Source organism: Triturus cristatus, chromosome 9 (genome assembly GCF_964204655.1).
Source record: "Triturus cristatus chromosome 9, aTriCri1.1, whole genome shotgun sequence".
Lineage (NCBI taxonomy): Eukaryota > Metazoa > Chordata > Amphibia > Caudata > Salamandridae > Triturus > Triturus cristatus.
This window is the reverse complement of record NC_140592.1, coordinates 1,214,200,311-1,214,225,166: the sequence shown is the minus strand read 5'-3', so window position 1 is coordinate 1,214,225,166 and position 24,856 is coordinate 1,214,200,311. Positions and strand designations below refer to the sequence as shown.

Genomic DNA, 24,856 nt, shown 5'->3' with positions numbered 1-24,856 from the left:
AAAAAATTTGCATCATGTAAAAAAAAAAGTTCACATCGTCATTAAAAGATTCCTGGAAGTTTCCAAAAGAATAGCTCCTCCCAGGAAGGCCCTAGCCCCTATGTGGAGCTTACACACTACTGACACAACTAATAACAGAACCATTCAAATCTATGCCTAAGGCAGAACTACGGCATCACACTAAAACTGCCGCCTTAATAGAAATAACTTCGCTATGGAGAGTAAGTGAATTCCAAGCGTTAACGATTGAGGAACCATATATGCAAATTTACAAGGACTGAATAGTTCTTAGAACTAATCCTCAATTTCTACCCAAGGTGGTGAGAATTTCATCTGATTTAAAGCATTGTTACCAGTTTTTTTCTTTCTAGAACCCGCAAACACTGCTGGAGAGGCGCTTGCATACCCTTCACGTAAGAGCATTACTATATTGTCTACAGAAGACTAAACTGTTTTGTAAAGGGATCCAATTGTTCATCTCGTATGCTAAAACCAGCAAGGGTTCACTTGTTACGAAGGGAACAATCTCACAATGAATTGTGGAGACCTTTCAAACATGCTGCTCAACTGGAAAACCTCTTAACTCTACTCCCAAAGGCGCATTCAACAAGGACGAAGGGTGCAACCCTAGCCTTCATGACAAAGGTGCCAATAGACAATATATGAGCAGCTGCAACATGGGCATCTCCACGCACCTTTACCAAACACTATTCTGTGGCTATATAAACGACAAATGAAGCTCAGATGGGACAGAAAGTACTTCAAAACCTGTTCAAGGTCTCTTCCTCATCTCACCCCTACCATCTCAAGAAGGAGAAAACCACTACATAATCTAATGCAGGTCATGTGAATCCAGAAAAAGATTCATGCTGCACAACGTAATGGTCACTTGCCAGTTGGAGTAGTTCTGCAGGTTGAGTTTTCTTGAGTCGCATGTGACCCACCCACCTCCACAGAAGTGAGAAAAGCAAACAGGTGGGAAGGAGGTCTCGAATAGGGAAGAGAAAAGTCATAAGAGAAAGAAAACAAAATAAACAAAGAGAAAATTTGGCAATGTCTACCACGCACGGGATCATCTGGGGCACTGTCTGACTTCACTCGGGGGACACCAAATGGTGGTAGTTTACACCCACAAAAAAAAGAAATGTAATCAATCCAGACTAGATGGCAGAATAATTGTGAGAAAGTGCCATCTTTCTTGCATGGTATGCCCCCACTTTTTGCTGAATTGCTGAATGTACTTTGACTGAGTGTGCCCTGGACTCCTGCCAATCAGGTGCCCAGGGCCTATGTTCCTTCCCTAAAAACCTCAAACCCAATTGGCAAACCCTGCCCACATGTCCGCCCCTAGTAAATGGTTCCCTAGGTACCCAGGGCCTTGTGACCAGGGAAGGCCTCTAAGGGCTGCAGCACTTATTGTGCCACCGTTAGAGGCCCTGTACCCTAACACACACACACACTGCCCTTGCAGGCTGAGTGTCTGGGTACAAGACTAAACAAAGAGTCAACATGGCACACATCCCGGTGTGCCCTGCCCACCACCTACACTGTCCTGGCATACATCAGCCACCCCTCTAGCTGGGTGCCCTATGCCAGTGGTGTGGGCACAGGCGCATGAGCCCTGTGTCCCTACAGTACCCAGGTCCATTCCTGGGCACTGTAAGTGCAGTGCTGCCATTTAAGAGTACATGGTGCTGAGAGCTCGTCAAACACGAACTCCACAGCACCATAATGGCAACACTGAAGACTGAGAAGTTTGGTATCAATCTTCTCAGCACATTAAACCCGCACTGATGCCAGTGTGGGATTTAATGTACCAAGCACCCCAGAGGGCATCTTGGAGATGCCCCTGAAACCTAACCTACAATCCACGTCTTGTCTGTGAGGCTGCCTAGGCTGCCACACAGCAGACATGTTGCTGGACCCCTGGGTAGGAGAGCCCTCGCTCTCCTGAGCCTGCAACAATGCACATCCTGGGCGAGGTGCTAGGTCTCCTTCCCCAGGATGGACAGGGGGAAGCTTCAAAGGCCGCCTCTGAGCTTCCCCAGGCCACTGTCTGCCCCCACTCTGGCGGGATGCCTGGCCGGAAACCCCAAATAAGGACAGGGGATGTGCCAGCCTGCCAACACCACCCCTCAGGTGGGGAAGGCGAGGTGAAACACATCTCCGTGCGCTCACCATCTAGAAGATGGGAGGCCCTGCCCAGTCAGGACTAGGCTACTACCCCCCTCCCACAAAAGAGTGACAGGATAGGGGGTGTACCCACCCCAGGGCAGGGACTCATTGGTCCCTGCCCTTGACCTACCTTTAACGCCCCTAAATGTAGTATTTAGGGGGCACCCTGAACCTTCCTTCCGTAGATTCCAGCTCCCGAAAAACAAAGAGCAGCAAGAAGAAAGACCTGCTGTGCAGCTGCTAAGAAGAGGAAGACACCAACTGCTTTGGACCTGGCTACCTTTTGGCTCTAAGCACCTGAGACTCCCATGAGCAGAGGCTCTGCTCAAAACCAGCTTCTAACCCCTGGCATCAGCCCGGAACCGCGAACCCTGCAAACTGCACCCACCTGGCCTGTGCCGGAGTGAACAAAGACCCCGAGGACGTTCCCCCCCCGGCGACTGACCCGGAATCCGGCACCCAAGGACTCACCTCGACTCTCCGGACGACGCCTGCAGCCTCAGAACCAGGTACCCCCCCAACCGCGATCAACAGAGGGTAAGATTTCCTGACACCAAAAGGCACCCCTGTACCCGGCGCCCTGCGGCCCCCTGTGCCCAACTCCTGGGAACCTACCTATCCTCCAACTACCCAACTTACCTTTCGAAGTGGTAGTGGCACCTGAAGAATCTTCGTCCCCGAGCTTGCAGCCTTTGTTCAACCAGGAGCTTTCCCATTGAAAACCATTGAGCGCCCGAAGGCTCAAGCACCCAGCCGCCCGAGTGGCCCTGGCAGTGTAACCTCTACACCTATCTACTTCCCCATTTGCCCTGAGCAAGTGACCAGGAGCCCAGCTCCCACAGCCGCGTGGCCTGCTAGTCAGCAGCCACCAACCAAGGCCCCCCTGCCTCCCATAGGATAACATTGGGCCTAACTCCCTCTGCACCCGGCTGCCCCTGTGCCACTGAGGGTGTAACAACTGTACCTACCTGACCCTGGGAGACCCCTGAGTCTGTGCCCAGAACCTTTACTCTGCCAGTCGAGTACTTACCCAAAAGCCGATAACCCAATTTTCCTCCACAGGGTAACATTGACTGGTTTCTTCTGAAATTTCTTCTAAGTGTGGAGTTTCTAAAACTTAAAATATTCACCAAAAATCAACCGAGTAACAAACGAAAATACTCACCTGCTATTAGGAGAGATCCCAGTGCTGGATCTTGGTGCCCAGCACTGACCCTGAAAGATATTCATAACCGTAATTACCAGTAACCCAGTTTTCTTCCATAGGAAACTATTGACTGTTTTTCTGTGAAATTTCTTCTAAGTGTGGATTTTTGCAAACTACAAATATTCTTTAAAAATCGTACCAACTTTGAAAACGTAATTACTTACCTGTTTTTGATAGAGGTCCCAGTACTGAGTCTAGGAACCCAGTACTGGATTACAAAAGTAACAAGAACATACTATACGTGCAACTTGAATTTTCTCCCCTAGGGAATCATTGACTGTTTTCTATGAAATTTCTTTTAAGTGTCAACTTCTAAAATAGCAAAATATTGCCTAAAAATCGTAACAGTCGACTTTTATCACTTGTTTCTAAGAACTGGCCCAGGGCTGAATCTAGGATCCAGTCCTGGAGTTACAAAAGTAATCCTGAAAGTAATCTATTGCAAATAATTTAACTTCCATTGAGCTCAATGCATTATTGTTTGAAATTGTGTTGCTTATTGCAATAACCTGTAACCATCTACAAAAGTCAATTGCATATTGCTAAAGTATTTAACTAAAGCATCTCATTCTGATAAAGTATATTTTAATACCTATTGTTGGTTCTAAAATAAAACAAACATATATTTTTTTATATAAACCATTGGCCTAGAGTTCAGTTATTGTGTGAGACCATTTGCTGACTGTGGACAACAAATGCTTTACACTGTTCTCTGATACTGCCTTACTGCTCGACCAAGCTACCACTTTAGAGAGTAAGGTTATGTCTAACTTTAGCCTCTGCCAAACCTATGGGGACTGTGGACTCTGTACACACTATACCTATTTGGGAACAGTATATACAGAGCCACTTTCTCACAATAATGCACAGCATGTGAATCCAGAAAACTCTTCAAGCTGCAAAACTACTCCTACACTGGTAAGTAACCACTCCGTTTTGAGTTTTGGTGATCCATCTGGTGCCTGGTGGAAATTCACATAAGGAGTCTGTGGTTTAAGTATCCACCAGAAAGTGTTACCAAAGGTAAGTAATTTGTTCTTTAAAGTTTTAAGTTAAGCAGAATCTTCGTATAGCACCAAACTCCTGTAGGATTTTAAAATTCTTCGGGGATCACAAACTGATCTTTGGTTTAAATGATCTAATCGACTCAGGCTAATAACTTGATTTTATCACTGTAGATGGAAGAAGAGGCTGAAAGACGCAGACAGCCTCCAGTAAAACATCAACCAATGCAGCAGCTACATCAACTGCCGCCACCACCAGAATCTGAGGAAGAGGAAGAAGAAAAGTCTGAGATGGAAGAAAGAAGGGAAGAACTCATTCAGGAGGAAGAAGAGCCAGAGCAAAGACCCTGCCTTAAACCTACCATGCGGCCCATCAGTTCAGCCCCATCAGTTTCTTCTGCCAGTGGCAATGCCACCCCCAACACCCCTGGAGATGAATCTCCTTGTGGTATCATCATACCTCATGAAAACTCACCAGACCAACAGCAACCAGAGGAACATAGACCAAAAATAGGTCTCAGCCTCAAATTGGGTAAAACTTTCTTTTGCTCCAAGCTTTGTTTTCCACAGTTCTCTGTAGTCTTTATATTCTCAACTTCATTTAGACTGTTAATTCAATATTCAGGAGGGGGTTGAATGGGTGAATGATAGTTTTCCTCAGCTTACTGAAGGCGCCATATTAAAATAACTCTAACTGGCATTTACTCTGGCTTCTAGCAAAGTTTAGAGGAAACTGTCTAAAAACAGTGGCAGACATAAGTGTCCCCCCCCCCCGTCCCCCCGCCGTGCTTCCATTACATTCAGAATGACTTGTGGGGCATGTATGTTGCTTGGATGTCTGTGCTACCTGGAGTCTGCAAAAAACTATATAATAGGGGGGAAAATTAATGGCTGAGCTGTTATCCAAGTTTACTGAAGTATGCATTTATTGAATTGGTTACTGGTGCTTAGCATCAAAACTGAGGGCTACTTTTAGATGGCCAATAACAAATTCAGCAAACTGAATCTGGTATAGTAACTTATATTTTGTGGACACCCTATCGTCCCATTTTGGGTATTTTTTTAATTTAGCATTTAGTAAGGGATGGTGTTATGGTTTGACTTTAGGATTGTTGCTTGTTCTGAATTAAAAACACTTCTAAAGAACTAGTATTAGCAATCCACTTACCTGTCACTGCTGCGGTTTGTTTCTGCAATACACACCGCCTACCTGTATCCTGTCGGTTTTCTTTTGAGGGCTTCTTTCTAGATGGACTTACCTAAAGATCATGATCCTTTTCCTAATTAATGGCAACCGAAATGTACATTTTCACATTTTTCTTTAGTCTGTTGGGCTTGGACGGAGTCGGTGGTGGGGCAAAGTAATGGTGAGATGACTTGTGCTTTTGGTACAGCTGGATGGGTACTGGCAAACAGGAGTTACTTTGCTCTTTGTGCCAGATGGTTCATTATATTATGTATTTAGATGTGGGAACCTCGGGTATAACTTGCATTCATATTCCTTGTCCAGCATTCCTCTTCTCCCAAATTCCCCTTTAGTGCCCCTCTCCTGTGCCCATCTCGTGTATTAATGTGAATTTGCATTAGACATAGTTTTTGTCAGGGCGTCATCCAGACCTTTGCTTTTCAAAACCATCAACCGTGCTCTCATTGATCTATTTTATTTTCTTTAGGTGCGTCAAATAGTCCCAGCCAAACCAATGCTGTTAAGAGGAAGAAACTTCCTGTTGACAGTGTTTTTAATAAATTTGAAGATGAGGACAATGATGAAGCTCCCAGAAAAAGAAAACTGGTTCCTCTGGATTATGGAGAAGATGAAAAAGGAGCAGCAGCAGCAAAGGGGAACGTAAACACTGAAGAAAAACGAAAACACATAAAGAGCCTTATTGAAAAGATTCCAACTGCCAAACCTGAACTGTTTGCATATCCTCTTGACTGGTCCATTGTTGACACAGTGAGTACCATGGAAGTTAAAATGTATTTTTTTTTTTTAAGCATATGAAATTGAGTGGTTTGAACATCTAGGAGTTTGGGTTAGAATCTGTGTAACACTTTAGCTAACAGTTAATTACTGGAATGTCCATAGATGACAATTTTCCAAAAGGGCTTTATTGCAGGTATGTGAAATATTCTACACATTCCTATAGAGAAGGAATAATGTCTAGCACTCCTGTGCCAATATGACATTAGTGTGCTGAACTCTTTAATTTATTGAACTTTTAGCCTTATAGTAAGTGAGATTCTATAGAGGGCGTTTTGGTTGTACTGTGCTCAATGAAGAACAGCCAAGGAATGATTTAGAGTTGAAATAGAGTGAAATATACATCTTGCTCTCGTTAGTCAGTGGCTGAGATTGCAGGCTGGGGGTTTTAAAAAAAAACTATTGATATTGCTCGCTGCTATTCCTAGCATCATATTCATGGGGAGGGAGGGAGTCTGTGTCTGATCATGGATGTCCAGTGTCTGGGGCAGTTACTGCAGCAGTCATAGGACTCTCAAGCGAGGAGGACTAGCTTAGGCTCCAGTACCCCCGCTTTCATCTCTCTTCAGCAGGTCGAGAGGAGGGCCCACAACTGCTGGTTTTTGTCCAGATGTTGCAGTGCTTTGACATTCATGGTCATGGATAACCACAGGGGGAACCAGAGTGTCCAGTTGGCTACTTGCCTGAAGAGTATCTTGATTGCAGTTTCACGAAATACAACAGGATTTGGGGTTGAAGTTCAAATTTTTCTGGATCTGAGTTACATATTGGACCTTGACCCAGATGGTTTGTGTTGATTCAAGGACAGTTGGTTCTGGTGACTTTGTGGCTCTGGGGAAGTATTTGATCCATAGATGTCTTCATCCAGTTAGCTGGGCCTTGGCTGTCACCAGTGGATCAAGTACTTTACTCTAGCATGTCCAGTCCAGCCCGAGTGCGCAAGTCAGTTTCCTCTTCCCTCCACAGGTCCAGCAGCCAAGTGAATTGATGCGCTTGTGAGCTTAGTCTGCAGGGTAAGTGGCTATTGCAGGTTCACAAATTTACATTGACTGTGACAAATGTTTGTAGGAAAGTGGGTTTTCGAGGCATATGAGCTGTAGATCATATGCTTTAGCATATATCGCCATCCGGTGTTGGGTCGGATATTTGCACTTTGTTTTTGTTCGAAGAAGTCTTTGCAGTCACAAGTTAGGTGATGCCTCCTTTCGGTGATAGTGCGCATGTGCATTGACTCCATCCCCAGATTGTTTTGTTTTCTGCCATCTGGTTCGGATGTGTATTGCTGCGCTCTGGTTCAGTATCATTTTCAAACCCTTAGACGTGCAATACCTTACCCTCGACGGAGTTGTCTTCGAGGCTTCCCATTCGACGCGCATCGTGTAAATTCTGAAAACATTCGATTGAGAACTTTGAGGCGGTCAGATCGACACCATGAAAAAGTTTCGGATGCCCCACCCTCCAGCTCGGCTACGAAACCAACACAAGCCTTTGGGCTCAAGCCAATCCCATTCTGGCGCCGAACCAACACCCTCTGCACCGAAACACAAACCTTAGACTTTACTGGCACCGAAGACCCCTTCGACGCCAAAGCCCACGGAGTTGAAATCCTCCAAACAAAAGACCCCAGAGCCAAAAATCTCCAAAGATAAAACCTCAGACGAAAGCCCCCAAAGACAAAACCTCGGAGCCTACAGCCTCCAATCCAAAGGTCTTGGAGTCTAAATAAACACCAAAAGGCTCGGAGCCGAAACCCTCCGCGCTGAAAATTTCGGAGCAGACACCTCATATTTCCTAAAGGTAGAGTTCAAACAAGCTAGAACCAAGCATTTGGACTCAAAACACTTGGCGTCGAGACTCTCAGCCAAAATCTTCCACGCTGAGATTGCCTCCACCTAAAGAACCTTCACCCCAAGACCTCTTTAGATCCCAAACCAGAGACTAAGCATTGACCCTAAAACTGGACCCGTCCAGGCCATTCTTCCTATAGAAAAAAAACGGAAGGTGGATCTCACAGAGGATCCTTCTATACCTCTAAAGAAAAAGGACATGGGAACTAACCCTCTCACCCTTGCATGACTCCATCCCCTCCACCTAATGCAAATTTGATCATCACACCATCAAATTCACCACCACCACCTCCACTATCACCTGACCAACAGGATGAAGAGTACGAGCAGGGGGTTGGGGGGATCATAATGTGCCAATAGATCAGGATATACCACATGACACCAATCCTTGGGAGAATTGATAAGGAACCAGCTCACGATAACGACCCTGACCTGTATCCCTCTAGACCCTCCCTGCCTGATGACAACATAGGCTATGTGCTTGCAGTTTATCAACAGGGCAGCCCAATACCATAGGGTGGAGCTTCCTTCAGACCCTCTAGAAGAGGATTTCCTACTTGAGACATTAACACTCTCAAAGGTCAACTCATACTTTGCCAATGCTCAGGGGGATGATAAAATATCCAGATGAGGTATTCAAAGTCCCAGTCAGATCAAGAATACTCACACCTAGAGTAGGCAAGAGATACAAGGCCGCTCCTACAGACCCCATATACATAAAAGGTCAATTACCCTTAGATTCTCTGGCAGTGTCAAACGCCCGCTGTGAGAAAGTGGCTCTGTATATACTGTTCCCAAATAGGTACAGAGTCCACAGTCCCCAGAGGTTTGGCAGAGGCTAAAGTTAGATATAACCTTACTCTCTAAAGCGGTAGCTTGGTCGAGCAGTAAGGCAGTATCAGAGGACAGTGTAAAGCATTTGTTGTACACACTCAGTCAGCAAATGCTTGTTTTATTTTAGAACCAACAATTGGAATTAAAATATACTTTCTCAGAATGAGATGCTTTATATAAATCCTTTTACTATGCAATTGACTTTTTGTAAAGAGTTACAAGTCGTTGCAGTAGGCAACACTATTTTAAACACAATAATGCATTGAGTTCAATGGAAGTTTCATGTTATTTGCCACAGATTACTTTTAGGATTACTTTTGGAATCCCAAGGCTGGATCCTAGATTCAGTACTTGGAATCAAGTGATAAAAGTCAGAGAAGGCATCGACGCTCAAGAGCGGGACACCGAAGAAGGCCTCGTCAGCGCTTCCGAGGCCGACGACTCAGATGTGGAGGACATCACCCCGGCGCAGACTGTCGTGAGTACTGATTCCCCCCCTCCCAACAACCCTGCCGGCACCGAAAAAGGCTCTGGTCACACCTTCGCCTCCGGGCCTAGGCAAGGCCGAGGACACTGCTTCCAACAGCCCCCCTTCGGGCCTGGTGAAGAAGCCAAGCAAGCCTTCCCGCGGCTCTGGCTCGAGCCAGCCTATCCCCGGTGCCGATAAACACGCTTCGGCACCGAAAAAGAAGCCGACCCCCATATCGACACCGAGCTCCGCACCGAAGCACTCTGGGTCGAAACCCAGCTCTTTGGCACCGACACCGACAGAAGGCCACCGGCACCGACACTTCGAGGCCGAAATCCATCTCGGCGCCGACCAAGCGTCCGGAGGTTCCCAAGCCAGGTTCCAAACAACGAACCGGCACGGAAAAGCCTAAAAAGTCAACGGCCCCGATGCCTTCGGCACCGACAGACAGACCAGCCTCACCGGACTTATTTACACTGGATCCCTTGCAGAAAACATTCACCAAGGGTCCAAAAACTGGACATTTGACACTTTTTTCCAAAAAGAGACATTTGGAGAAGCCTGCTCCACCTCCTCCTCCAAAGAGGAAGGACTCTGCTACCTCTCCGTTCAGAATACTTTCCCCACCTTCTCCACCTCCACCCCCTGCGCCTTCTCCACCCCAACCTAATCGTTCTCCCACCCCTTCTCCACACGATGATCATGGGGACCCATATGATGACATAGATGTCCCCCAGGACCTACCCACAGGGGACCCCACTCCTACAGGATCCCCAGACCAATGGGACGACTACAATATCCCTGATAGCCCCAACGTCCCACAAGATGACCTTTACCCCTCCAGGCCATCTCCACCAGAAGACTCATTGGGGTTCCACCATCTACTTCAAAGGGCGGCACACTATCACGAGGTAGACTTGCATACCGACCCCGTGGAGGAAGATTTCCTCCTCGACACATTCGACACCACACATAGGTCTACCTCCATATTACCTATGCTTAAAGGAGTGGTAAAGCATGCGCCAGAAGTTTTTAAGGACCCAGTTAGGGCCAGGGTCATTAACCCGCGCATAGAAAAGAAATACAAAGCTGCCCCCACAGATCCCTCCTACATCAGAGGGCCAGCGCCACTAGATTCGCTAGTGGTGTCCACTGCATGCAAAAGGGCAAATTCCCAGGCGTCAGGCGAAGCACCACCACCTGACAGAGTCAAAGCTACTGGACGCATCAGGAAAGCGCACTGCGTCACAAGCAGCCAATATGTGGCGTATAGCCAATACTCAAGCGCTATTGGCCAGATATGACAGGGCACATTATGATGAGTTAGAAAGCATAATGCACCACCTCCCTGAAAAATATAACGCTAGGGCCAACTAACTAATTCAAGAGGGTAAGACTATCACTAACACCTCTAGATGCAGCAGACACAGCTTCCAGGGCCATCCATACCAGCGTCCTCCTCCGTCGCCATGCTTGGCTAAGAATATCAGGGTTTAAACCGGAGGTACAAGCCTCCATCCTTAACCATCCCTTTGACCAGGAACATCTATTTGGCCCAAAGGTGGATGAGGCCCTAGAAAAAATGAAGAAGGATACGGCGAAGTCCATGGGAGCCTTACAGTCACACCCTCCTAGACGCTCCTTTTGCCGCTCTTCCTTTCAAAGTACATCTAGAGGCTACTCCTCAGACACCGCATCCACTTCGTACAAATCCCCCACTCAGTCCACCTTCACGAGGGGTTATCAAAGAGGCGGCTATAGGGGTAACAATAATAAAGGCAGAGGCAAAACAAACAACGCCCGCTCTGCCACAACGCCTACCCAATGACTTCCCCCAGACGATTCCACTCCGGTCGGGGGCAGACTCAAACATTTCCTTCCTGTCTGGGCTACCATCACCTCAGACAAATGGGTGACAAAGATAATTCGATCAGGCTACTGCCTAGAACTAATATCTACCCCCCCAAACATTCCACCCATGCAGCGCCCAATGTCACAAGAACACTTAATACTCCTAAAGCAGGAGGTAATCTCCCTCCTACAAAAACAGGCAATAGAACTCGTCCCTACCAACCAACAAAACATATGAATCTACTCCCTATATTTTCTCATACCAAAAAGGGACGAGACTCTGCGGCCCATCCTAGATCTCCGGCCCCTAAACACGTACATACACTGACCATTTTCATATGGTAACGCTTCAGCAGATACTTCCGCTCCTCTCCCAAAACGACTTTTTGACCACCTTATATCTAAAAGACGTGTATTTTCACATTCCGGTGCACAAAGCTCACCGCAAGTAACTCAGATTTGTAGTGGATGGACAACACTTCCAATTCAAGGTGCTCCAGTTCGGAGTCACCACAGCGCCAAGGGTATTCACCAAGTGCCTAGCAGTGGTAGCAGCACATTTGCGAAGACAACACATCCACGTCTTCCCATACTTAGACGACTGGCTGATAAAAGCCGGGTCATACAATCAGTGTGTTCAACACACATCTACCACCATTCAATTACTCCACCAGCTGGGCTTCACAGTAAACCACCAGTCCCATCTCCAACCATCCCACATAAAAGAATACCTTGGTGCCACCATAGACACCTCAAGAGCACTAGCTTACCCCAAACCTGCCAGGATTGCAAGCATTCAAGCTCTACGCGCAAAATTCGCACTACAACACTCCCTTCCAGCTTGAGTGTTTTTGCAACTAATAGGGATGATGGCCTCTTGCATTTTCATAGTGCCTCACGCAAGACTCCAGATGCGTCCTCTCCAAGAGTGCTTAGCACGCCAATGGACCCAGGCCCAGGGTCAATTAACAGATCTGGTGTTGGTAGACGGTCGCACCCATCGCTCTCTGCAGTGGTGGAACACCACAAACCTTTCCAAAGGTCGACCGTTCCTGGACCCGGTTCCTCAAATAGTACTGACAACGGACGCATTGCTCTCCGGCTGGGGAGCTCATCTACTACATCTCACCACACAGGGCAAGTGGACACCTCAACAAAAGTTACTCCATATCAACCATAGTTACTAGCAATCTTCTTAGCCCTAAAATCTTTTCAAACTCAAATTTCAGGCAAGGCAGTCCTGATCCGAACAGACAACATGACAGCCATGTATTATATTCAAAAACAAGGCGGCACACACTCTCCACAGCTCTCACCTAGCACAGAGCATATGGAGATGGGCAATACCCCAGAAAATCTTTCTCCTAGCCCAGCATGTCCCAGGAGTCCAATACACAGTGGCAGATCTGCTCAGCAGGCAGACACAACAGATCTACGAGTGGGAACTTCACACGCAAGTTCTACACCCGTACTTTCAAATGTGGGGGCATCCACAGATAGACCTCTTCGCCACCCACAAACGCCAAATGCCCAAGCTTCGCCGCCAGATACCCACACCCATTGTCCAAAGGAAATGCGATATGGATGAACTGGTCAGGCAGATTTGCGTACGCTTTTCCGCCTCTCCCACTCATTCCACTAGTGGTGCGCAAACTACAACACTCCCTCACACTAATCCTAGTAGCTCCAACTTGGGCCAGACAACCGTGGTATACCACACTGCTGGAACTATGTGTAGTGCTGCACCAAAAACTACACCTGTCTCCACACCTCTTAACCCAGAACCATGGAGAGATCCAACACCCGGACCCAGCGCAGCTCAACCTTGCGATCTGGCTCCTGAAATCCTAGAATTCGGGTACCTAAATCTTCCCCCTGACTGCATGAACGTCATCAGAGAAGCTAGAAGACCTACCACTAGAGCGTGCTACGCCGCCAAGTGGAAACGTTTTGTTGTTTATAGCCATAACACCATCAATCCACTGGACGTGTCCATTCAACACACAAGTCTACTTACTCCACCTACAAAGGTGCAATCTAGCCTATACGTCCATTCGACTACACCTCGCAGCTATTGCAGCTTACCTACTAAACAGGCAACATCTCTCACTTTTTAGAGTACCTGCCATTAAAGCCTTCATGGAAGGCCTTAAAATAATGATTTCCCCCAGAGTGCCACCCTCCCCTGTGTAGAACTTGAATATCGTTCTCACAAGGCTAATGGGGCCTCCCTTCGAACCTCTGCATAAATGCGAACTACAATTCCTAACATGGAAAACCGCTTTTCTTGTAGCCATCACTTTCCTTAGAAGGGTCAGTGAGATACAAGCACTTACCATTGAAGAACCCTTTCTCCAAATGCACCATAATAAGGTTGTTCTCCGTACCAACCCAAAATTCCTCCCTAAAGTCATTTCTCCCTTTCACCTAAACCAAACAGTAGAACTACCAGTATTTTTCTCGCAACCACAGACCGTTGCAGAAAGGGCTCTTCACACACTGGATGTCAAACGAGCCTTACTCTACTACATTCAGAGAACACAACCTTTCCGTAAGACCAAACAACTGTTTGTTTCTTTCTCTCCACCACACAAAGGTAACCCCATCTAAAAAGCTGGGATAGCTAGGTGGATTGTAAAATGTATTCAAATTTGCTACCATAAAGCAAAGCGAACGCTATCCATTCCCCCGAAAGCCCATTCTACACGAAAAATAGGGGCTTCCATGGCATTCTTGGGGAACATCCCATTAGATGATATCTGCAAAGCAGCTACATGGTCAACACTTTCACCAAACACTATTGTGTAGATGTGCAAACTAAGCAACAAGCTAGTGTGGGCTGAGCATTTACTTACTTGGGGTTTCCGGCCAGTCTTCCTGCCAGAGTGGGGTCAGAACCGGTGGTGGCATTTACTTCCCCCTGCAACCGTTACCCACTCCAGTGGGGGGAAGAATTAAATTTTTTCCGGCAGAGTGGAGAAAAATTACTCAGGACAAGTAGGTGCTGAATATTGTTTGCAATGGATACAGTCTTCGTTTCATCAGGCCGCCTCCAGCGATTCCGCCGGTAAGCTCACGGTATCCACTGCGAGAGCTCCAGACAGAGGCAGACATCCTGTTAAGGAAAAAGGCGGTGGAAGACGTATCTCTGTCTCAAAGGGGAAGAGGTCTGTACTCTCGTTTCTTCCTGGTTTGCAAGAAGGACAAGAACGAGTTCAGGCCCATTCTGGATTTGCGGCAAGCAAACAAATGGATTCGCAGAGAGAAGTTTCGCATGCAGTCGTTGCATCAGATTTACCCTCAGCTGCAACAGGGAGACTGGCTCTGTGCCATAGACCTAAAAGATGCGTACTTCCATGTGCCCATTGCACGGAAACACAGGAAGTTCCTGCGGTTCCAAGTCGGCGCCAATCATTATCAATACACAGTACTGCCATTCGGGCTAAAGTCTGCTCCAAGGACCTTCTCGAAGTGCATGGCAGTGGTAGCGGCGCACCTGCGAAGGAACAAGGTGTTTGTCTAACCATACCTGGACGACTGGTTGATCAAGGCCTCATCTTTTTCAGAAGCGCAGGCGCACTTCCGGAGGACGTGCGTTCTCTTGAACAAGCTGGGGTTACACTTCGACATGTCCAAATCTGTCCCGACTCCGGTCCAGTGCATACAGTATTTGGGGGGCCTCCATCGATACACGGTCAGCAAGCATGTCTCCTTCGGAGGAGAGACGGTTATCGCTCCTTCGGAAGGCTCAGGACCTCATGGCCGCTCCATCGGCGACAGTGAGGAAGGTGTCTTCGCTGCTGGGGTCGATGGCCTCCTGTATCTTCCTCACGCCGCACGCACGGCTGCACATGAGACTACCGCAGGAGTGCTTGGAGGATCAATGGGATCAGAGAACAGGTTCTTGGGACGACAAGATCAGGCTGTCTCTACATGCTCTTCAGTCTCTGAAATGGTGGTGTTCGGCAGAGAATCTCCTCGGGGGGGGGGGGGGGGGGGGGGGTTCCCTTCCACAAGGACATTCCCGAGACGACTATCGTGACGGATGCGTCTCTCCAAGGTTGGGGAGCGCACTCCGGAGACTTACAGATACAAGGAAAGTGGTCCCCGTTGGAGTCGACGTACCACATCAATTTCCTGGAACTCAGAGCCGTGTACCTGGCATTGAAGGCCTTCCATCCGTCCTTCCAGACAACCTCGTTGCTGATACAGACGGACAATACAACCACGATGTATTACCTCAACAAGCAAGGGGGGGTCGAGATCGGGCACTCTGTCGCAGGAGGCGCAGGCGATCTGGCGCTGGCTTCTGGCCCGTGGACTGATGATCACGGCCACGCATCTGCCGGGGGTGCAGAATGTTCAGGCGGACGCGCTGAGCAGGCTGCTTCAGGAGAATCGCGAATGGGTCATAAACAACGAGGTTCTAGGAGAAGTCTTCGCAAGGTGGGGGACTCCAGACGTAGATCTGTTCGCCACCGCCGAAAACAGCAAATGCCGAGACTTCGCATCCAGGTACTACCGGAAGGGGACGCTGGGGAATGCGCTATGGATCGATTGGTCGAACAGCTTTCTGTACGCTTTTCCACCCATTCCCCTGATTCCGGCAGTGCTCATCAAACTGTCCAAGTCCGGGGCGCGGATGATCCTGATTGCCCCGGAATGGCCCAGGCAGTGGTGGTTCACGGACCTGCTTCACCGGTCTCTCCTTCCTCACATGCGGCTGCCGTGCAGGCCGGACCTTCTCACGAAGTTTGGGGGGCGGATGGTGCATCCCAACCTCTCTTCTTTGAGTTTGGCGGCATTCCTCCTGAGATAGTACAATATGGCCATTTGAATCTACCAGAAGATTATATGGGCATAATGAAGGAGGCTAAATGTCCTTCCACTAGGACTTCCTATGCTTACAAGTGGAAGAGATTCTGCATCTGGTGCAAATCCAAGAACTTTGACCCGACAACCTGTAAGGAAGATGTCATCCTTCTATACCTTTTGCATTTGGCGCAGTCTGGCCTTAATTTCCACTCCATTAAGGTTCATCTCGCTGCTTTGACTGCTTACAGGAAATGCCCTTCACAGACTTCCTTCTTTCAGATCCCTGTGGTCAAGGATTTTTTGGAAGGCTTGAAGAAGGTGTTCCCTCCGGTCAGACTTCCCTCGCCTTCCTGGGAATTGAATGTGGTGCTGTCCAGATTGATGAAGGAGCCTTTTTGAACCTATTCACAAGGCTTCGTTGCAGCACCTGTCCTGGAAGGCGGCGTTCCTCATGGCCATTACATCGGCCCGCAGGGTGAGTGAACTTCAGGCGTTGTGTTGCCGAGAACCTTATACTGTATTTCATGCTGCTAAGGTTGTTATGCGTACTCACCCTAAATTTCTTCCTAAGGTTATATCTGATTTTCATGTTAACCAGACCATAACTTTACCTACGTTTTTTCAGAATCCTTCTTCTCCAGCGGAAAGGTCTCTACATTCCCTGGACGTTAGGAGAGTGTTGAAGTTTTATCTTGATAAGACCAAAGATATTCGTAGGTCAGACCAATTGTTTATCAATTATGGATCAGTCGGGACCGGTCTTGATACCTCCAAACAGTCAATCTCTCGGTGGATTGTGTCCTGTATACAGTTGTGTTACCAAAAGGCTAATAAGACCTTAGGGGGTAAACCTAAGGCTCATTCCACCAGGGGCAAAGCTGCCACGACTGCTTTGCTGCGTAATGTTCCGATTGCAGAAATCTGCAAGGCGGCCACTTGGAAGTCGGTCCATACCTTTGCTGCGCATTACTGTCTGGACGTGGATGCCAGGGCAGTTGCTCCGGTTGGGCAGGCTTCGCTGCGAAATTTGTTCGCTCAGTAGTGGTATTATTTTGTAGTCTTCTCCACCGCCGTTTTTGTGTGGGGATGGGCTTGCCATTCTATTCACTAGATTATGACTATACACCGAGATCCCCTACTACAGAAGGAGTAGTTTCTTTTCTGTAACTCCACTTCTGTAGTAGGGGTATCTCTGTTGTTGTCATAAGCGCCCGCCCTCCTCCCCGGTGGAGAGATGAATGTTAATATAAGGAATGCTACAGGTCTGGCGTGCTACGCCTTCAAAAAGAACTGAAAGTAAAAGGGACCTGCTGTGCATTCTGGGATACTGGAAAAGTTCTGGAAAGTTTTCTTAAATGCACAGTATCCTGTTCTGAGCCACATAATGGCAGCCTATGGGGCTTGTCTGTCCATTCCTTCCTCTCTATCATTCCAGAGGCTTTTGCTGGAAGAGGCAGGTTTTTCTCTATGGAAAAAGCTGGACAGGCAGTGCTGTTGGTGGTTGCTGGTGGAATTCTTTCTAGTTGAAGTACTGGACAGTGTAGCCTGTGGATATAGGCTGCATTATCTGTCTTTGAAATTCTCTCTTAAGTGTAGATGCAGGTCTGCATGACTTGACAACTTAAGAGATTATATTTTTATTGGTCCGGGGTCCGCGCACATGGGCGGGACTATTCACTAGATTATGACTATAACAGAGATACCCCTACTACAGAACTGGAGTTACAGAAAAGAAACTGCTCCTTGTCAGGAAAACAAGAGAGGGATACGTTTGAAATGGTGGCTGAGTACAAACAGGTGGAAACTTTCAGAATTAGGGTCACATTTTTAGAAATACTTTTGCTTTACAAGTCATTGCGAGGCACTGAAATAAAGATGCACGGTGTTCATCGGCACTCTGGGGCTCTGCTCGGCATGGAACTTGGACATCAATCAGTCAAGATATTACGAGTATCTTTTAATATAAAGATAATTAATCTGATCCCATATGGGTGTGAGATCTTGGAGGAAAAGGGGTTAAAATATGCTGTGCAAATTTAGATGGCTTTTTGGACAAGATGGCTCATTTTTAGAGGGGTCAGTAAACTGTTGCTTATAATTGGACCTTGGATTGCTGAATATAAAATGTAAGTATTATAAAAATAATGAATTACTGGCTGCAAATATTGACTCTTGCAGAGGACACGTCTCAGTGCCCCGCCCTTTCCACGCCCTGTGCCGGGCGTTTCATTAGCGGGTGGGGTTCATGACGAGATAGTCTCGTCATGGGCACAGCGCAACCGCGCTCCATGACGAGACTATCTCGTCATGGGCACTGAAGGGGTTAAAACATGATCACAACATATTTTTTGCGTGATGAGGATGTATTTTGGATGGTTAATTCTGGAAATATTGTGGTTCGAGGCATGTGGGCTGCTGAATTCATATCTGTGCATAGATCGCCGCCTAGTGTTGGGTCCGGATGTTTGCACGTTGTTGTCCTGGAAGAGTCTTCGAAGTATCCTTGGATAGGTGACTCCTCCCATGGACTACAGTGCGCATGGGCATCCTCTCCATCCTCAGATTGTTTTTTTCCGCCATTGGGTTCGGATGTGCTATCTTAGCTCAAGTTAGGAAAAACTTTTGTCGAGGCCACAAGGCCTTTAGTTCGCGTCGGTACTGTTTATCGATCGGGTTTCGATACTTTTTGTTAGTTTACTAACTTTCAGCACCGACTTTGTTCGCATTTGCCTGTCCATCGACTCTACTTCGACGATGGAATCCAGGACGCCATTCAAAAGGTGTCCGGTATGCAATGCGAAGTACCCACACATCGACGTCCATCCGGTGTGCAACAAATGCCTTTCGCCGGACCACGACGAATCGACATGTATGGCCTGTGCCCGGTTCCGTTCAAAGAAGACTCTGCGGAATCGTCGAGCGGCGAGGCTCGAAGCGCAGCACGCGGCACCGGCCCCAGCTGACATCTTCGACGAGGCTGACGACGTCGAAGAAGTAGAAGTCTTACCCTCCAGTCCCGTTTCCGAACACGAACACGAACCCGGATCGGACGAGGCCGACGAGTCACTCTTCCACAGAGGTGAAGACGACACCGAGGTAGGAGACGACGAGGAGGCCTTAGGAGCCGAAGAGAGTAGCTCCGATGATGAACAAGGCCTACCTGTTCAGACCGAAATTTCACCAGCGCCACAGACTATGGCTCCGGTCGAGGGATCGCCTTCGGGCCTTACCCGAGACCTATCACGCAGTCCTTCGGCCCCGCCCTCGGGCCCGGCCTCGGACGTTCAGCGGCAGCCATTACCGCTTAAGCCAGCTGGTTTCCCTTCCACGAAACCGAAACCGAAAGCTGCTCAGGTTCCTACGAAACCGAAACTGAAAGTGGCGCTAGTCGGATCGAGGCCTTCAACACCTTCGACGCCAGCGCACCGGGTCGGCACCGACCGCACCAAGAGAGACTTCGGTGCCGAACTCGAGACGGGCGACATGGGAGTCGACAAACGGAAGAAGGTCATCGGCGCCGACAAACCTGCCCGGTTACCGGCGTCGACGCCACCGACACCGAGGGCCGTCCCGCCTGCTACGCCTCGCAGCACTCCCTCGACGACACCAAAACCTCACGTGTCGAAGACGTCGACGGTGATCTCCGCACCTCGACTCGATGCGCCACGGGCGCAGAAGATATCTGCAGCCGCCTCGACGACCCTGGCGGGGGCCACGACCTCTAAGGCGCCCCGAGTACGGCCTGGCGCGATGCCAGGCTGCAGATCCAAGGACGCCCTCCAGGACCCGTCGGGTTCCGGTTCGGCTCCGGCGGTTTCGTCGGTGCCGACCAGCATTACCTTCGGCTTGCCTCCACCCACAATCCCGAAGGCGTTTCAACTCAGGACACAGGTCACCAAAACTGCGGTTACACCTGTCGAGCCGTCTCCGTCACACGTCATCGACGCCGACACTGGCAGGATGATTCTCCACGGCCGAAGGGTAACTTCGGAACCGCCATTGGAGCCTTTCAGGATCCCGCTAAAGAGGAAGCTGCCTGTGGACTCAGAACCTCTCCTGTATGAACCCTTCTATTCACCCTACCAGGATCCACACCGGGCCTCCCCCACACGCTCCGACACGGATGCATTGGGGGACTACTTGGATGAACAAGTCCCCTACCATGTGGACACGGACCCTGATGACCAGCAGGACCCTGACCAAACTTGGGGCGACCCTGCAGACCCCAGTGCACCTCTTGATGCACAGGACACACAACTATATGGGCCAAAAACATCACCCACAGAGGATACTGCGGCGTTCAACGCTCTGATTGAACGTGCGGCAAACAACCATGATGTACAGCTTCACTCTGATATCATCGAAGATGACTTTCTAATGGACACCTTTGCATCCTCAGAAAGACATGTAAAGACTCTGCCAATGTTGAAGGGGGTCCTCAAGCCAGCCACTGACATTTTCAAGGAACCCACCAGGGCACGAGTGATAAACCCCAGGATCGATAAAAAATACAGATCAGCACCTGGGGATCCTACTTACATCAGAGGCCAATTACCACTCGACTCCATCGTTGTGGCGAATGCCCGCAAGAGGGCACACTCGCAGACAACGGGTGACGCTCCTCCCCCGGACAAAGAGTCCAAGGTGCTAGAGACCTCCGGCAAGCGAGTTGCCGCACAAGCTGCAAACATATGGCGCATAGCTAACACTCAAGCGCTCCTCGCTCGCTACGATAGAGCGCACTATGACACACTGGAGCAACTTCTTCAGCACCTCCCTGACCCCTACAAAGAAGGTGCAGAAATCCTTATCAGAGAGGGACAGCTACTCACAAATGCTGCCATTAAATGTGCACTAGACGCTGCAGACACGGCTGCCAGGGCCATCAACACTAGCGTCATCCTACGACGTCACGCCTGGCTACGTATCTCAGGATTCAAGCCTGAGGTACAAAACAATATACTTAATCAGCCCGTCAACCCCGACTTTTTGTTCGGACCTGAGGTTGACACCACCCTCGAGAAGATAAAAAAGGACACGGACACTGCAAAGTCCATGGGCACCCTACAAACTCAGTCCTTTCGGAGCGGCTCCTTTCGTCGCCCCGGAAACAAGGGGGCAGGTAGAGGACAGGGGTCACAACAAACATATAACAAGGGTAATACGCAGACCACCTACGATAAGAACACCCGAGGTGGCTATCGTGGCTCCAGTACCAAGGGCAGAGGACGTGGCTACGGCAACACCAGGTCCTCCCCCAAGAACAAGCAGTGACGCCCTCTCCCTTCCTCCCGACCACATAACACCTGTCGGGGGAAGGCTACAACGGTTCCTGTCCACGTGGAACTCCATCACCACGGACAGGTGGGTCAAAGATATTATAAAACACGGTTACTGTCTGGAGTTAACTTCCACTCCACCCACAATACCACCAAGAAACCGTCCTATGTCCTCAGAGCACTTAACGCTCTTACAGCAAGAGGTAGAAAGTATGCTTCTAAAAGGCGCTATCGAGCTCGTACCCATCCACGAGCAGGGCACGGGGGTTTACTCCCTCTACTTCTTAATTCCAAAAAAGGACGGGTCGCTCAGGCCTATATTAGACCTGAGACCCCTGAACCAGTACATTCTTTCAGAGCACTTTCACATGCTCACTCTACAGCAAGTCCTTCCGCTTCTCAAGCAGGGAGACTTCCTAGCATCACTGGACCTCAAGGATGCGTACTTCCACATACCCATCCACCCCTCACACAAAAAATACCTCAGGTTTACTGTTCAGGGGCAGCACTATCAGTTCAAAGTCCTTCCCTTCGGCGTGACAACAGCGCCCAGGGTTTTCACGAAGTGCCTAGCTACGGTGGCAGCACACTTACGGAGGCAGCATATACACGTCTACCCCTACCTAGACGACTGGCTCGTTCAAGCGAAGTCGGCCCAGCAATGTGCAAGCCATATGTCCCGCACCATTCACCTTCTTCACAGTCTGGGATTCTCACTAAATTACCCAAAGTCCCATCTCCAGCCCGCACACGTACAACAGTACCTGGGCGCGACTATAGACACTCTGGCGGCCTCAGCTCAGCCAAGTTTAGTGAGGATCAACAGCATACAACTGCTGATCTCCAAGTTCAAACACAATCACTCGCTTCCAGCGCGAGTGTTTATGCAGTTGATAGGCATGATGGCCTCCTGCATCTTCATAGTCCCGCACGCGAGATTACATATGCGCCCACTTCAGGAGTGCCTAGCACGTCAGTGGAATCAGGCTCAAGGACAGTTGAAAGACCTAGTGTTGGTGAGCGGTCGGGCATACAACTCTCTGCATTGGTGGAATCCACAAAACCTTTGCAAGGGGCGACCGTTCCAAGAGCCTGTTCCACAAATAGTACTGACAGCGGACGCGTCTCTCCAGGGATGGGGAGCTCATGTACTACACTACACAGTGCAGGGACTATGGACGACACAACAGAAGAAGATGCACATCAACCTTCTGGAACTGATGGCAATCTTCCTGGCCATGAAGGCTTTCAAAGTACATCTGTGCAACAAGGTCGTGTTGATCCGGACGGACAACATGACCGCAATGTACTACATACAGAAACAGGGAGGGACACACTCTCCACAGTTGTCTCATCTGGCTCAGAGCATGTGGAAGTGGGCCATTCAGAGGAACATGTTCCTCATGGCAGAACACCTCCCCGGCAAGGACAACCAGATGGCGGATCTGCTCAGCAGACACAGCCACCAGATGCACGAGTGGGAGTTACACCCATCAGTACTCCAACCGTACTTCCAGCAGTGGGGTCACCCAGAGATAGACCTATTCGCGACAAGCGAAAACGCAAAATGCCAAAGCTTCACCGCCAGATTCCCACATCCGCAGTCGCAGGGCAATGCGATATGGATGAACTGGTCCGGCAGATTTGCGTACGCTTTTCCCCCAGCACCGTTGATACCGCTGGTGGCTCGCAAACTCCGACAACACTCCCTGACACTCGTCCTAGTTGCTCCCACGTGGGCACGCCAGCCGTGGTACACCACCTTCCTCGAACTTTCCGTGGTACCGCATCAAAGGCTGCGGATCAAACCCGCGCATTTGACGCAGAACCATGGAGAGGTTCAGCACCCAGATCCGCAACAGCTGAACCTGGCGATCTGGCTCCTGAAGTCCTAGAGTTTGGCTATCTCAATCTGCCACCGGACTGCATGGACATCATCAAGGAGGCCAGGAGACCCACTACAAGAGCTTGCTATGCAGCCAAATGGAAAAGGTTCGTCATTTATTGCGGTAATAATGACATTAACCCGCTGGACGCATCCATCCACGACATCATATGTTACCTCTTACACCTATACCGATGCAATCTGGCGTACACCTCTATACGTGTCCATTTGACCGCAATATCAGCCTATCTGCAAACCAGGCAGCACCTCTCTCTATTCAGAGTGCCTGCCATCAAAGCATTCTTGGAAGGACTCAAACGAGTCATTCCACCTAGTCACCCACCGGCTCCAATGTGGAACCTCAACTTGGTCCTCACACGCCTGATGGGTCCACCCTTTGAACCTCTACACTCATGCGAGATTCAATTCCTTACCTGGAAAGTAGCCTTCCTGGTAGCGATCACTTCCCTAAGAAGAGTTAGTGAACTCCAGGCACTAACCGTTCAAGAGCCATTTATTCAGGTTCACGCCAACAGGGTCGTACTACGTACCAACCCCAAATTCATGCCCAAAGTAATATCGCAGTTCCACATGAACCAGACTATTGAACTGCCCGTTTTCTTCCAAAACCCACAAACTGTTGCAGAGCGGGCATTACATACACTAGATGTACGGAGGGCCCTCATGTACTACATCGACAGGACTAAACCCTTCAGGAAGACAAAACAACTATTCGTTGCCTTTGCCCCACACCACAAAGGTAACGCCATCTCCAAAGCAGGGATAGCCAGATGGATAGTTAAGTGTATTCAAATCTGTTATCAAAAGGCAAAACGCACATTAACTATTCCACCACGAGCCCACTCAACACGCAAGTTGGGGGCTTCCATGGCCTTCCTAGGAAATATTCCCCTGCATGATATATGCAGAGCAGCCACATGGTCCACTACACACACATTTACAAAACACTATTGCGTAGATGTGCAGTCAAAACAGCAGGCAGCTGTAGGACAGGCTGTTCTCAAAACACTTTTTCAGACCGCTGCAGCTGGCACGGGTAGCCGCCGCCAATAGAGGGCACTGCTATGTATTCTATGCACAGATATGAATTCAGCAGCCCACATGCCTCGAACTGAATATGCTACTTACCAGTATGCATCTGTTCTTGGCATGTAGGGCTGCTGACATTCATATCGCCCTCCCTCCTCCCCGGCGCCTGTCGCAGCTGCAGCTCTCAGAATTATTGCAAGCATGGTCATCACTTTCTGTATCTACTCCATCACTGCCACAATGGCGAAAAACAATCTGAGGATGGAGAGGATGCCCATGCGCACTGTAGTCCATGGGAGGAGTCACCTATCCAAGGATACTTCGAAGACTCTTCCAGGACAACAACGTGCAAACATCCGGACCCAACACTAGGCGGCGATCTATGCACAGATATGAATGTCAGCAGCCCTACATGCCAAGAACAGATGCATACTGGTAAGTAGCATATTCAATTGTTGA

At 48.9% G+C, this 24,856-nt stretch overlaps 1 protein-coding gene across 16 annotated transcripts in view; it reads left to right on the top strand.

Moving 5' to 3' along the window:
* RBM25 (RNA binding motif protein 25) overlaps positions 1 to 24,856 on the top strand; it is a 341,694-nt gene that overhangs the window by 310,563 nt on the left and 6,275 nt on the right. For all 16 annotated transcript variants that reach the window (XM_085627262.1, XM_085627263.1, XM_085627259.1 and 13 more), the window contains 2 exons: positions 4,561 to 4,918; positions 6,060 to 6,340. In XM_085627262.1, coding sequence (XP_085483388.1) covers positions 4,561 to 4,918; positions 6,060 to 6,340 — 639 coding nt within the window. The remainder of the gene's footprint in view (positions 1 to 4,560; positions 4,919 to 6,059; positions 6,341 to 24,856) is intronic.